The sequence below is a fragment of the Echeneis naucrates genome, chromosome 24 (assembly GCF_900963305.1).
Source record: "Echeneis naucrates chromosome 24, fEcheNa1.1, whole genome shotgun sequence".
NCBI classification, from domain to species: Eukaryota; Metazoa; Chordata; class Actinopteri; order Carangiformes; family Echeneidae; genus Echeneis; species Echeneis naucrates.
In genome coordinates this window covers 17,906,518-17,921,373 of record NC_042534.1, presented here as the reverse complement: position 1 = coordinate 17,921,373, position 14,856 = coordinate 17,906,518, and the positions used below count along the sequence as shown (strand labels likewise).

At 41.3% G+C, this 14,856-nt stretch overlaps 1 protein-coding gene across 3 annotated transcripts in view; it reads right to left on the bottom strand.

Moving 5' to 3' along the window:
- Positions 1 to 814: 814 nt before the first annotated feature.
- The window catches only part of fynb (FYN proto-oncogene, Src family tyrosine kinase b), a 71,544-nt gene continuing 57,502 nt past the window's right edge, over positions 815 to 14,856 (bottom strand). For 2 of the 3 annotated variants that reach the window (XM_029496770.1, XM_029496769.1), the window contains 8 exons: positions 14,466 to 14,569; positions 13,951 to 14,100; positions 10,016 to 10,180; positions 7,300 to 7,479; positions 6,277 to 6,353; positions 5,721 to 5,874; positions 4,835 to 4,966; positions 815 to 2,269 (listed from right to left, as the gene is read on the bottom strand). In XM_029496770.1, coding sequence (XP_029352630.1) covers positions 2,061 to 2,269; positions 4,835 to 4,966; positions 5,721 to 5,874; positions 6,277 to 6,353; positions 7,300 to 7,479; positions 10,016 to 10,180; positions 13,951 to 14,100; positions 14,466 to 14,569 — 1,171 coding nt within the window. In that variant the 3' untranslated portion in view covers positions 815 to 2,060. Of the gene's footprint in view, positions 2,270 to 4,834; positions 4,967 to 5,720; positions 5,875 to 6,276; positions 6,354 to 7,299; positions 7,480 to 9,535; positions 9,692 to 10,015; positions 10,181 to 13,950; positions 14,101 to 14,465; positions 14,570 to 14,856 lie in introns of all 3 variants that reach the window. The other variant, XM_029496771.1, reaches the window with a different exon arrangement.

Below are 14,856 nucleotides of genomic sequence, written 5' to 3'. Positions count from 1 at the left end.
ACTGGTTTGTTCTGTTCGTCTTCAGACCAGGACCAGCGTAAGACCTCTAATGAAGATTTGTCTTCTTTGCAAAGAAACTAATAAAGGATAATGAAAACCATATTCATGGGCAAGGAACGCCAAAGAAACGCACTTATAACAGGTCTTATAGGTTAAGTGTATCAATTGGTAGATTTTTATCTCAAGAGCAAGGGCTCTTTTTGTAAAACTTTAGAAAATTATTTATGCTTGGGTATGTTTTTAATTTTTCGTTTTTGGTTTGGCCTCCCACTACTTGGGGGGAGTGGTGGCAATCTTATTTTGAGAAAGGTCAAAGGGTACATAATTAAAGGTGGTTGATGAATTCAGGTGTTGTGGGATGAGGAGCAAACTGTTTTTTCACAACGTGGTATTGTGTGAATGAAAAGGAAAGATTTGTATGATTTTGAGTGAAAATAGAAACGTAGACTGGGATGCATTTAGTTGAGTTAAAAACAAAATGTGAGTACAATAAATTTACTTTATGGAAACAGTTTTGGACATTTACTTTTATTGCATGTGTCATTCACAAGTGAAATCCAGCAACCGTTGGTGGAATTTTTTTTTGGTACTCAAAAAGGGACACCATAATTGCATTTGTACTCGCATTTGTACTCGCATTTGTATTTCTTTTTTTTTCTGTGCTTGGTCATGTCTGTCAAGAGGATGTTATTTGATATTTAGGCTACAACTAATTATTATTTCAATAATCCATTAGTAAATAATTGTACATTTGTAAAATGTACACACACACACACACAAATACAAACAACAAATATGCAAAGGATGTCTCGGAAAGAGTGTAAAATGTTTATTATTATTTTTTAAACATCAAATCACTGAATTAACAAAACAAGTCATGTTAAAAATGGAAAAAGAAAGCTGTAAAGGAAAGAAGCCAGCGAAATTTTAAAATCATTTAGCTGGAAAAATTAAAAAAAAAAAAAAAAAGTTGGGGTTTTTATTGGCCATGACACCATCTGTATTAAAAACAGATCGGATGAGACACATTCACATCAACTCTGGTTTTCATGAAAACCTTGTGATTTGACTCTGAATTGGCCCTAAAAGTGCTCTGGACAGTACAACTAAAACACATACAAGGTTGAAATGGAGACATAATCTGAAAAAGACTCAAATACTGATAGAATATACCAGTCACTGAAACATAAAAGAAGAAATAAATTGTCCAGGTCCAGGTCTGACTGCACGTCGGCACCCTGCAGGCTCAAGTGGAGGATGTGCAGGAAACATAAATCTTAGATGATGAAGAGGTCACAGGAGCAACAAAGGCAGACAAATAAAGTGGACCTGTCTTGCTCCCAGCTAAACAGAAACAACACTTGTGGTACAAAGACAGAATATCCTAACACCTATGTTCTTCTCAAAATTCGAAAGAAAAAGAGGGTTATGTTCCAAATCTTTGCACGCTCGCCTGCAGCGCACAAAAATGGGACATACATGGGTTTGTGAAAGAACCTTGTTCCATCATCAGATTGTACTCAAAAGAAGCTTCAGGGGGCTGCAACGACAGACAACTGAAGACTCAAGAATAAAGAAATAACCTAGGCCCTTTTTTTACATCATGGGGAGAAAAAAATTCAACTTCTTGAAAATAATACAGAAACTACAATGTAATACAAATTAACCGTGCCTGCTCAGGTGCTCATCCCCATTTGCCATCATCATCATCATTACTATTATTTTGTGCAGGAAAAAACTAAATCTTAAATGGAGGAAAATGAATAAACTAAAACAAGCTTTTCTTATTTACACTGAATACCGGTTTTTCATTGCATCATATCAACTGCAACTGTTGCTGTCCATCCTCCATCTCTAAGCATTCCTAATCATCACATGTGCAGAGTTTAGACAGCAGGAGGCTTGTCAGAGACGGGGGAGTTGGAGTTGGAACTGAGGAAGCTGTACAGATCCTTAAAATAAAGGCCTACCAGGGAAGGCTTCAGAGTTTTTTTTAACAGCACTGATTGGGTTAATGTGCTCCCATCCCCATGTCCTTGGAGAAAGGGTTTGGATGGGGTTTAGAGGTTGTCCCCGGGCTGGTACTGAGGCTCAGTGGCTGTGAAGTAGTCCTCCAAGAAGGCCTGTAGGTACTCGAAGGTGGGCCGCTCCTCGGCGTCCTTCTTCCAGCACTGCAGCATCAGCTCATGCAGTGAGATGGGGCAGTCCTGTGGGCATGGCATCCTGTAGCCCCGCTCCACCTGCTCCAACACCTCACGGTTATTCATCCCTAAATTAGTCAAAGAAACAAAATGAGTAGCTTTGTCCTATGATAGCAACCTCTCAGATGAAGTCTTAAGCTTCAAGATGTGCTTTGCTTAACATTTTGTGTTTTCACAATCCTTTTAGCTGAGATTAGATATCACAGTCCCTGTCAAGGTAATCAAGACAGAACCTCAATGGCAACCACAACTTTGTACTAAATAAGTAATGGTTGTGCTCAGACAGGATATTTTTATTTAATGTAGACTGTGGCAGGGTTAAGGTTAGGGTTAGACTGTAGACTCAGGTGACAGTAGAGATCTGTGCTGAATAATCCTGAACCTGAATAATTAGATTGTAGATAATATAAGTCTATCTTATCTCATCTGTAAGGGCAAGTGAATAAGATCGAAAAATCACAGAAAACAAGTGTTTTCGAGACTTTTGTGTTGTGCTTATAACAGAGACCTGGCTACAACCATCTGTAAAGGACTCAGCTATTGAGCTAGCAGGCTGCACAGTCCACCACCACGACAAGAAAGGCAACTTTGGTAAGAACAGAGGTTGGGGGGTTATGCATCTATACCATCAACAACTGTTGCAGAAACACAGAGACTGTAGACAGCCATTGTTCCTCGGACTTGGAATACTTGACTGAAAGATGCAGAGCTGTCTATCTACCCCGCAAGTTTACCGTCGTCATGGTAATGGCCACCCAATGCTAATGCTAACATAGCTCTAGGGGAACTACATAAAGCAGTTAGCAGTCAGCAGAGCTCTCACCCTGATGCAGTGCACATGATAGCAAGGGATTTCAACCATGCTGAACTGAAGTCAGTACTCCCCAAATTCAATCAGCATGTTAAATGTGCAACAAGGGGTGTAAACATGCTGGACAAAGTCTATAGCATCATCCAAAAAGGCTATACAACAAGCCCACTACCTCATCTGGGTCTGTCAGATCACATGTCCATGCTGTTGATTCTTGCATACAGGGGGTATATGCAGGATGTGTATGTGTAACCACAAAAACTGGCCACATGGCCAGAGGGTGCACTACACCAGCTGCAGGACTGTTTTGAGAGCACAGATTGGAGTATGTTCCAACACCAAAACCTGGAGGACCAGAAACCAGGAACCCTGGATGACTAAGGAGGTCGAGGTACTGCTGCGGCAACTCAATGTCGCTTTCAAGTCTGGGGATGGAGTGCAGTACCATGCAGTCAGAGCCGACCTGAAGAAAGGCATCAGAGAGGCCAAGACAGTGTACAAGAGGAAGGTCGAGAACCACTTCAGAAGCAGCAACATGCACCAGGTGTGGCAGGGACTTCAGCACCTCACCCACTTTAAGTCCAGCGGCACCACGATGGCTGAGGGCGATGCTGCGCTGGCGGAGGAGCTGAACCACGTTGTTGCACGCTTCGAGATGGAAAAACCTGACACAGCTGCAGCTCGACTGCCAAACTGCAACAGCTCCAGCCTCACGGTGCAGGAACATGAGGTAAGGTGCACACTGAGAGCAGTGAAACCTAGGAAGGCCGCTGGACCAGATGGAGTGATGGGGAGGGTCCTCAAAGAGTGTGCAGACCAGCAGGTCGGGTTCTTCACCATTATTTTCAATGAGTCACTGTCCCAGTCCTTCATCCCACCATGCCTGAAGTCAGCCACAGTTAAAGTTTTGAAAGCAGGACGTCTATATTTTCTTTCTTTAGTGTTTCATATATATCTAGGGTTGGCCCTTTTAGAGGCATAGTGGTTAGTGCTTTGCCCCACAACAAGAATGTCACTGGTTCAGTTCCCGGGCCTGGGGCCTTTCTGTGCGGAGTTTGTAAGTTCTCCCCGTGCTTGCGGAGGTTCCCTCCCACCGTCGAAAGACATGCAGGTTCGGCTAATTCTGACTTTACATTGCCCGTAGGTATGAGTGGTTGTTCGTCTCTGTCTGTCTCTGTATGTTGGCCCAGTGATAGACTGTGCAGGCTGTACTCCGCCCTCACCCAATGTGAGCTGGGATTGGCTCAAGGAACCCCCGTGACCCGGAAACAGATAAGCAGTAGAAGATGAATGAATGAATGAATCTGAATTCTGGAGAGTGAGAATACCTCCACTAACACTCAGCGTCATGTTTATCGTGTCCGTTCAGTATATAAGGTTGTTACTGGGCAATAGTGAAGAATGAAAGCATGTGACATGTTCATGCTCTACACGACACTCAACAATTGTGCTTACTTGTTGGTAATGAAAAATAAATAAATGTAGTACATCATATTACAATATTTACCTGGGTGTTCACTGCTGTCACTTCATTAAGCCAAGAAGGCCTCAGAAATCATCTTACAGACACGTTGTTATGATGCTACCACTGTGTGCTACAGTCCCATGAGAACATCTGCTCTGAGACTACACTGGGCTGATCTCTCATATTGTTCTTGAGATTCAACTGTTTTCACTGGTGAGTGTCAGGAACAGGCTTATCTCACACTCAGTTCAGCCCCAAATCTAAGAACATTTTGCTACCACAAACAGCAGGAAAGCTGCCTGGTGTGACAGGAGAGGCTTTGATTGGGTGAAGTGTTTCTCCCTCTCCTGTACTCACCTGGGTAAGGCACTCGGCCCTTGGTGACCAGCTCTGTGAGCAATATGCCGAACGACCACACATCTGACTTGATGGTGAACTTTCCATACAGTGCAGCCTCCGGGGCGGTCCACTTGATGGGGAACTTTGCACCTGTAGGACAGGAGTGAGATGCACCATTACCCTCCTTACCTTCTCCTTTATGCATATTCTAACATCAACATCACTGGGGCTCTTGAGAAGTGAACCATCCTCATTCTAATCACAGCTGTTGATATGACAGATGATGTCAGATTTTAAGAGTGGATCTGGACATGTTTATTGCTGGTTAGTCTCTTCTTTTGCAGAGCTCTCCAACTATAAATCAGTTAGTGACCTTCCTTCACATTTTGAGCTTCTCACTTATTCATTTTTCCTCCTACCATTCCGATCTGTGACAGATCTGTTGTTCACTGAGCTCATCCTCCCTCCATTTCTTTTCAGTTATCAATTATTATCATCTATACTTGCTAAAAGGAGCCTTACTGTAAAGGGTTAACACGTCAGCATTTGTTATTGAGTAACTAGCTCAGTAGTAAGATAAATGGTTGGTAAGAATTTACTTACTTGTGAGCTAGCTGTGGTCTAGTGAATCTGCATCGATGTACTTAACTATGTTATGACTTCTTGTCATCAAACCTAATTATAACCTATTTATAAATCCTTTATGAGCGTAGTGTTATTGTGTAGTGGTTCTCGACTGCTGTATGACATAAATACTTACCCAATACCCAAAACACTACAGCAGCTAATTCTGATTTTAGCCTCATTAACTAAGTACTGGTTTGATTTTTGACATGGAGGCTTCATTTGTGTGAGTGGGAATATCATGAACATGTGTGGTTGTGTGTGTTCATGGGAGCCCCACCTTGCCGAGCAGTGTATTCATTGTCTTCGATGAGCCTGGCCAGACCGAAGTCAGCAATCTTGCAAACCAGATTGTCTCCCACCAGGATATTGGCAGAGCGCAAGTCTCTGTGGATGTAGTTCATCCTCTCGATGTAAGCCATACCTGCTGCCACCTGGAGCACAGCACAGAGAGCACAATGCTGAATATGGCCTCCTCACACCCATGCTGCTCAACGCTTCCAAATATTTATGCTTACAATCTGCTTTCTTTTGGTGCAGGAGCCCACACAGCTAAACATTTAGTAAAAAGGATTGGGAGCTGAGCGATTCTGCAAAGGAACAGTCTGAAGTCTTATTGATGTACCAAAAGGAGCCTATCACCAATGCACCATAAATACACTCACATCTTGAGACTCTGCTGATGCAGCAGGGGAAATAAGTTCCCAAAGAAATCTGAAATCTTCTTGGTTATTTTTTGTATATATGGCTACTGTTGTAGTTATTTGCTGAAATAGAAAGACAGTGTGGCCCAGCACTAGCATGTTCTCAGACCACAGACTTCTTTCATCCAGTACCTGTGCTGCCATATCAACCAGGTTCGGCAGCTTCAAACCTCGTCCTTCTCCATCTTTCAGGAAATCCAGCAAGCTTCCTGCAATGGACATAATCAAATGCTTCATGTTAGTCCACCAACCTTGAAGACACTGCTTCCTGCTCTGGGTCTTCTACCTGTCCTCCTCCCCTGCAGGGACAGTTTCTCATTCAGCAAGTACTTGATGACAACTGTCTTTCTTTTTTAAAAATTCTATTAAACAGCAATGACAGTGGGTGAGTACAGGAGGTGGGGCTTGGTGATGAAAACCTTGACATTCATAAAACTGGTTCTCTTTTTAAAACCCATTCTCAAGCTTAACAGGCTGACCCAGATATGCCAGCATCTGCACAAAACACACAGAGTGAAGCACCTCAGTGTTTCTACTGTTGTGCTCTTTGTTCTTAGTTTGCATCCATTCCTCTTTCTTGTGGGATTTTATAAATTTCAGGGTTTTGAAGGAGTGTTTTGAAGACTTCCATCATTGACAGTCTCTTTAAAACAAAGGTTTGTCATCCAGGAACAGTTACAGAAGAAAGTACTGCTTCAAAAATATAGGTCTTGCAAAGCTGCCATACAAGTTCACATTGTCCTGGGATTAAAAATTATAATAGTATATGAACAGAATCCAGGGTTTCAAATTTATACCATTTAGACCATTTTACTTTGGTCTTGTCTTTGCACTGGTTAAAATCACACACTGTCTACGAAAGAGGACACAGGTTGATGGTAATTAGAAAGAATGTAGGTTTCAGCCTTGTCAGTAATAGGGTTATGGTTGGGACCAACTGAGCTGGATCAGAGAACGTATTTGCCAGGTTCAGGTCACAGCTTTGGGCTTCTGCATAACACACCCTGTATAGACAGCTTTCTAAAACATGAGGGTAAAGTTAGAGAACTCACTTTATGATGCTATGTAACAGTAACATCTAAGTCCTGAATACACAACATGGTAGTGGGAGGTGTGTGTATATACAGTGCACATTTTGTGTGGATGTTCATATACCTTTTCCCATGTACTCTGTGACAATGTAGATGGGCTCCTCAGACACCACTGCATACAGCTGCACTAGCTTATCATGACGCAGTTTTTTCATGATCTGAGCCTCCTCCAGGAAGGACTCTGGGGACATGGTGCCAGGCTTCAGAGTCTTCACTGCCACCTTAGTGGTGCCATTCCACGTTCCTGGTACACATGCATACACACTATAGCATCAACACGCCGCAAACACTGATTGATATTCAAATTGTATCATTTCAAAGTCAGACTTAACACCCCCTGCCATCTAACCTGAGGACGTGATTGGTAGCTGACAGGAAGCTCTCTCAAACACAGAAGGAAAAGTCTCACTTTGAAATGACAATGAAGTAGAATATGTTTCACAGAATGAGATCAGGAGATCCAAACAGGATCTCATGTTAAGAGGTTTTGCTGAGAGAAAATCGAAGGGGTATAAAATTTAAAGTGAACCTTGGTTTCAAATTGCTTTTAAGAGGTAGAAGAGACCCAGCAGAGCTTCCACAGAGACAATATGCAAACGGGAGCAGATAATCCTGGAGGATGATGAACAAAAGCTGCCCTGTATACTCCTCACTGGTTGCATTTCAGTTCTGTGACACAGCATGGCTTTGTACATGGCCTCTAGTTACTGTGCAGTAGTGGGGATAATATCATGTGTGTCCCTCCATTGATCTCATTCTGTGGAGGAGTATTGGCAGACTGCCTCAGCTCACATTTTCCGGTCAAGGGGAATGAATAAATTCAGACTGAATTCATCAGTCACAAGAGCCTTCTTTAGTTATGCAGCTCGATGATTCAGGACTGAGAGGTAGTGGTCACCTGTCAGTTGAGGATCCCACAGACTGTGTGTCAACTCGGGGAAGATCTACAGCCACGCAAACTCATGCTCTACAGTGTGGTAATACATATAACGAACACTGAATAAAATCGTTAAAAAAAAAAAAAAAAAAAAAAAAAAAAATATATATATATATATATATATATATATATATAATAAAACTCATTCAACTCATTGAAATTAAATATTGTTTAATTGTTAACAGTATTAGTATATTAGTTATTGGGCGTATCTTTACTATTTTCTTTCCATTTTCTTCCTGATTGGCTGGCCCCTCCCATCTCATTAAAGGGCTGCTACCACTTGTCTGGACTCTTTTAAAGTGGGGAAGACTCTTACTGACTTCTGACTGCCCTTTGGTCTCATGAAGATGTTTTCACAGCTTTGTTTGTTTGAGTGACAACTGTTGTCAACAAAGAGTCATGGCTCAGTTGATCCTTTGATTCCTTTAGTTCTCAGAAGTGATCATTTTATGGGTTTTTTTTAGGCCACTGATACAGGAATGAAGGGCTTCACACTTCAAATGCATGAGTGGCTGTATGAGAAGAAAGAGAACCAATAGCTCTGTGAATGGCACACAGACCAGGGCACTGGCAGAACCAAAGTCTCCTTTTTTACAATAATTTCCCCCCTATTTTAAATCTAAAAGTATAAACGTATAAAATTAAACTTAAAATGACATTTTCTGACAAAACTGTTCTATATTGTTGGAATTTTTGGAGCAGTTCTGTTGGCTAAGGTAACTAAACCTGTTCCCCTTCCCTGTGTGTGTGTATGTATAGTCTGCATCTCCCCTCGTTCTTTGCCAGAGTGTCTCGTTTGTTCATGCATCCCAGCCCTTTTTCTCAAGCTGCTACTGCTACAGTCTGTTCAAGCCCTTAGTTTGTTTATTGCTTCTCCTCTTAGTGAGTGATTTTTTTGTTTGTGTATTTTTTCCCTGTTTGTTCCTTTGATCGGAGTGATCTTTGAGTTTCTTGTTTTGTCCCCCCTTTTTCTCCCGTTTGGAGAGATTTTGAGTTTTTGTTTATTTGTCTGCCTCCGTTTTTTGGAGTGATTTTGAGTTTTGTAATACAGTCAGCATCTGCGTTCAACCGCATCTGAGTCCTGATTTGAGTCCCTGCTCGACACTTTCCTATTAATTTGAAAGAAAAAGCGGGTCCAAACTTCTGACTGGTGCAGTATATTAACCACTATACTCCACTAGTTACTGAAAAAAATCTAAAAAAGATTTTCAAATATAATTTTCTGGATTAACTGTTAGAAAAACACAAATTATTTCCTGTCACATTTTAATAAATGGTTACATTGTGGTCTTTTACTTTACCTGGAGGTTTGATGAAAAATTAAAAACAAAGGGTTTTGTTTTTGTAGGGATTTTCTTACCATAAAACACATCAGCAAAGCATCCTGTGCCCAGCTTTACTTCCAACTCAAGAGTGTCTCTGCTGATCTCCCAGGCATCATGACTCAAGCCCACAGTGTCAGGGATGTTGTTCACACACACTCCCATTAAATTAAAGCACAAACCATACGCACTCTCTATAGGGGGAGGGAAGGGAAGGCACATAGTATTAACCACAGGGAGAGGAACATGCAGTGAGGCTCATGGAAGGAGACCTTCCTTACACTGAGAGAGCAAAGTCTCCAGACATAGTAGAGATTGATTTTGGGAGGGAGGATTGGGTCAGAAATCTCTGGCAACATTGCCAAGGTGAGAATTATCAAAATTTCCTGCCCTATTTCAATTGATTAACCCCCACTGATCCCACGCCAGATTATGTGCTGGTCTCAGTCTGGTGTCTCTGCTGGCTCAGTGTGACTCTTTCCTTGTGACCTCATCTTTGGAGGCGACCGGATCCATACCCATCCAAACCTCCCCAAACTGCCCATTCCCAAGACGCTTGATCAGCTGCAGCGACTCCCTTGGGATCTCCCACACGTCTTTGGTTTTGACGGAGAGATCTGCGAGGCGGGGCATCCCTTTGTGGCAGGGAACAACCAAGCGACAGCAGAGCCCAGCGGCTCGGTCTGCACACACCGCATAGCGAGGCACAAATAAAAGCATAGAGAAAGAGGCAGGTTAGCATGGCAGCGAGCAAGAGGAACAAGATAGGCCCAGAGGAACAGCTAGAAACAATGACAAAGGGAGTAGAAATAAAAGCCAAAAACACTTCATGGATGGTAAATCTGTCTGAATGCGACATATTTGAACCTCACTCATCCTCACATTGCATGCTGACCACTCCTCAGCCTAGGAAAACACATGAAGGGGCGGATTGACAAAAACACCCTGTTACGTTGTAATATGGGAAGTGAAGTACTCTGTGTCTTTTGTGCTTCACCCTTGCTCTAGTACCTGCTTCTAAAGTTTAATATTAAATTCATGTCAGAGAGCTTAGCATCTGTTTTTCAGAAGATAAACACCAGGCAAAGGCCACCGGACTTTTCAATGACTCTTCTTGCAACATTTCAAGAGTCCTTAACGTCTCTTAAGAGTCGAGTTGAAAAACTATTTCATCTACATCATTTTTTTTTATACTAACTTGCAGAGATTACAATGCAACATGTACATTTCACATTAATACATTTAGGACATTCATTCTCCCAAGAGGATGAATCTGATCTCATTAAGTTATATTTTGCATTGTGGTAATGAGAACATGAGTTACAATATTAAGTTTTGGACTGCTGCATTGTTTTGGTGCCCCCATCTTGCTGAATGAATCAACAGCCAGTATGTGTGGAGCTCATAGTGCATGGCTCTGTGTTATCGCTCACTTTAGCTAAAGCATCTAAAGCTTACATCCATTTTATGATAATGATGGCAATTGATGTCAGGCCATTGCTCTGGGCAGTGGCCTCTCATTGGGAAAATGTCAATTTACAATTACACATACGGGAAGTGCGGGGACTTTGTGCACCATGAGAAGCATTAGTAACCATGCTTTTCTGGTGTTACACCAACTGCTTCCATTAAGATCCCCCCTTATGATGACACTATGGTGTGTACGTTATGAAAGCAATCGTGTTTTGTGTTTACCTCAGAGGAAGATGCAGTGTTTGCCTATCATTGATCCAACCAGTAAATTGGGGGAAAGTTACACACTACAATGCTGATATCTAGAGGACCTGATATCTGGTTGTGGGGGAGGACAGCAAGTGGGGGTGTTTGCCCCAGGGTGTTTGCACGGGGCAGTAAAGACGAGATAAAGGCCCACTTTCAACTTTCAGCTCTGCCATTATAGCCCATCTGGCCTGCCTCCTGTTCCAGACATCAATACAGCTCCGTGCTGGCTCTGCTGACCAAAGCTACACCTTTCAGTATGTGAACACCACGTAATGGAGAACAATAGAGCCTTACCCAACCTGAGGACAATGAGTGACTGAGTTGAAGCAGCACACTGACTGCACATATGTTCACCTGGTTCACTCATGTTGTTTAAAAAAAAAAAATAAAATACTGGTCTCAACACAATGTTCAAGATGCTGAGATCACATAAACATGGTGACCTAACCCTAGCCCAACTATATAACTGGAGCTAAAAAGCAGAGTTAGTTATATTACTGAGTTTGGAACAGTGTTATCATAGTTTTTTTTTTATTATTGTAATAAAATTATTACAATACAGTATTATTGCAATTTGAATATGTTAAATATTAAGGCATGGTATGCTCAAAAATAAATATTATAGATGTCAAAAAACAAAAAGCAGGAATTTAATTTCAAGTTAGTAAGAGTAAAAAAAATACATCTTCAGGTATGGTGTCAAAATAAAGGAAGGTAGAAACTCATTATGTTTCATAATATCTAATATTTTATCTGTTAGCAATCTTGTAGCAATGGGTTAAACAAACTTATTTGGAGATGGTTCATGAAGTCAGCAAAGCCACTCAGTAACAGCCATCAAAAACTTGCTAATATTAGATACTGAATAAAAGCAAGACTGTAGCAGCTAAACCTGACTGGACTGATCTGATGAAAAGTCTTATTGTCACTTGAGACTCCCAACCTTCAGTTGTAAAAAAAAAAAAGCTTCTTTACCATGGTTAGAAAACCACTCTCAGAACTACAAACAATCTGGCTTTTGTCAGCAGTGGAAAAAAGCTACAATCAGCCTCCAGACCTGGGTCACATGACTCAGCAGACGGGTATTTATCAGCTGTAGCTGTGATCAGCATGAATGTAAACACAACAGCTGGGTGAACATGCTAATTTTAGCCTCTTTCCTTATTGTATTGTATTGTATAAAAATTGTTTGCACATACACTGTAGCCACACCTGTCCTGTTAAACCAGGGGCACCCTGGCTGTGAAAGAGTGAATTGCAGCCACAGTTTAGAAACTATACAAATACCTGCCAAAATGACTCAAACAGAGGTTACGATGAGCAATTGGTGGAACAGAAGAATTTGTTCTTTCAGCTTCTGCAATTTGACTTAAAATATGTTCCCATTTAGTCCAGCTAATACTTAAAGCCATGTTTGTTGTGCTATTTGATCTCAGTTGCATTGGGAAAATATTCTACAGCATGTTCTGCCAGATGCTCTCTTTAAAGACTTGAAGTATAGAGGAAAGCAGAAAGTCATGAAAACATAAGCCCTGAAAAGAGTTAAGGTTATTTGTGAAGTTGTGTTGTTGGCTCCATATGTCATCTGTGGTGGGGAGAAACTGTAGAGGGAATGTAATATTAACTGTAGAGTTAATGTTAAATGACGAAGACACATTGAAAATCCATGGCGATGATTTAGAGCTTAAACAGTGAAATGTGCCCATTAGAGCATGGTAGGGATAACATCCTTCTCATGGTAAAAAGGAGATTAAATAGAACACATGTTGGAGAGGAGAGAACAGCGATAAATAGACAGACAAATAGATAGACAAAACATGGACATTGTCTTATTCTGCAAATCTCATAATAGAATACGTGCCATCTCTTGAGAGTTCACAGTCAGCAGGTAAACGCTCAAAGCAAACATCTTACTGAGGCTGCAGTGACAAATTAACACTACCACTCTGTGTGTCTTTGATTAAAAGGTTACTCACACTCACTGCTACTTTCCTTGAATTAAAAATTAGTGAAGCTTAATAACTAAACATAACATATGAGCAGATATAAACGTGTAAAATGTTAAAAGCCAGTAGTTTCTTTTTTGGGTCCGGTTGTGTCTCATGGTGTTATTCCTCCACATGAAAATGTGCTGACAGACAAAATGCAATTGCACAGTGTAACAGTGTCTGCTTAATGCACTCTGGATCAATTGAAGGAAATGGACATTGAACATAAGAGGAGACTTTAAGGTTGCTATTTGAGCTTGACTATTTGAGCCAACAGTGTTGATGCTTTGTCTCCATGACAGCAAATCTCTATGGAAACATATGTACATTTCCCTCTCTAATGGAGATGAGCCTCCATGCAGACCCGGTACTTTTTCTGAGGCAGACCACTGAGTGGCAGCCTTACTGGCCTTCAGGGTATTAACAAGTCATATTCTTCTACTGCTGTGGCCTGGAAGCTGAACTCATTCTTAAGTAACACAAATACAAAAGGTTATCGAAGTGTGAACTTGGCAAAAGCACTTTTAACTCTGGCCTGTTTTTACATCCTCTCTCACTCTATATGTGCTGCTTTTTTCTTCTGCCTCTGTCCAGAACATGTCTTCAAATTAACTAAAATAAGTCACAAAGAAAACTTAAATACATTTCAAAATGGCAAGTTGTTTAGTTGAGTTGAGTTGACCAGAATAGACCATGAGGCTAACCTTCACATACAAAGGCATTCTCAGTTTTAGTTTTTCTACCTGAGTAGTGCTGAACAAGTTGCTGCAATGTGTCAAACTGAGCTCTGGTGGTGATGTAGTAGCCGCCACTATCAAGCTTGCGAATCTTATAATGCTTGACGTGGTCACCTTTCACATCATCCCAGTCCCGTATGGACAAGGAGAAGGCACCTGTGAGACAGACATCACAGATCAGGGCTGGGGAAAACAAGATCTGTGATTCAATACCAAGAGACTTTATGTGATGTTATAATATAATATGATATCTCCTGCCATTACTGTTGCTGTTAGAGACATAATAAAATATAAATTTGTAAAAAGATGACTGAAATCAGGATTGAACTCCTCAGATGATAAGTGAACAAAAAAATCAGACAACTTTTTGATTTCTGGTACTATGTAAATTATTGATGAGTAAGCTCTCATACAGTAGAAGTTGGTGATACACTGCTGCAGTCTACTGAAGGAAACAACACAACTTCTTCTTCTAATCAGACTCTGAGGCAATGATGGCATGAGCGTGTCTGTGATTTTACCCTTTGTGGTCTCACTCTCCCGGATCAGATAGGTGCCCCTTGGATTTCCAGTGGACAGCAGCTGCCTCTCTGCATCTTTACGGCCCAGTTTACCAAAGTACCAGCTGCAATGAAAGTGCAGTGCATGCTCAATTTATTGCACTTCTGTTTGTCAAGGTTTGTCATTTGTCTGTTTTATTTTGTTAACCTCCTTTGTGTACACTTTCAGTTTCCTGTTTTATTTTGATAGGTCTCTGTGTTTGCTTCTTGCCCCATGTAATCACCAGTCCCCACCCTGATGTGTTTCACCAGTGTCTCGTTAACCCTTCCCTCCTGTGTGTCATTGCCAGAGCAGCATCCAGCGTTGTTGTCTTTATGTATCCACCTGTGTCTGACCAGTTTGTTATTCTTA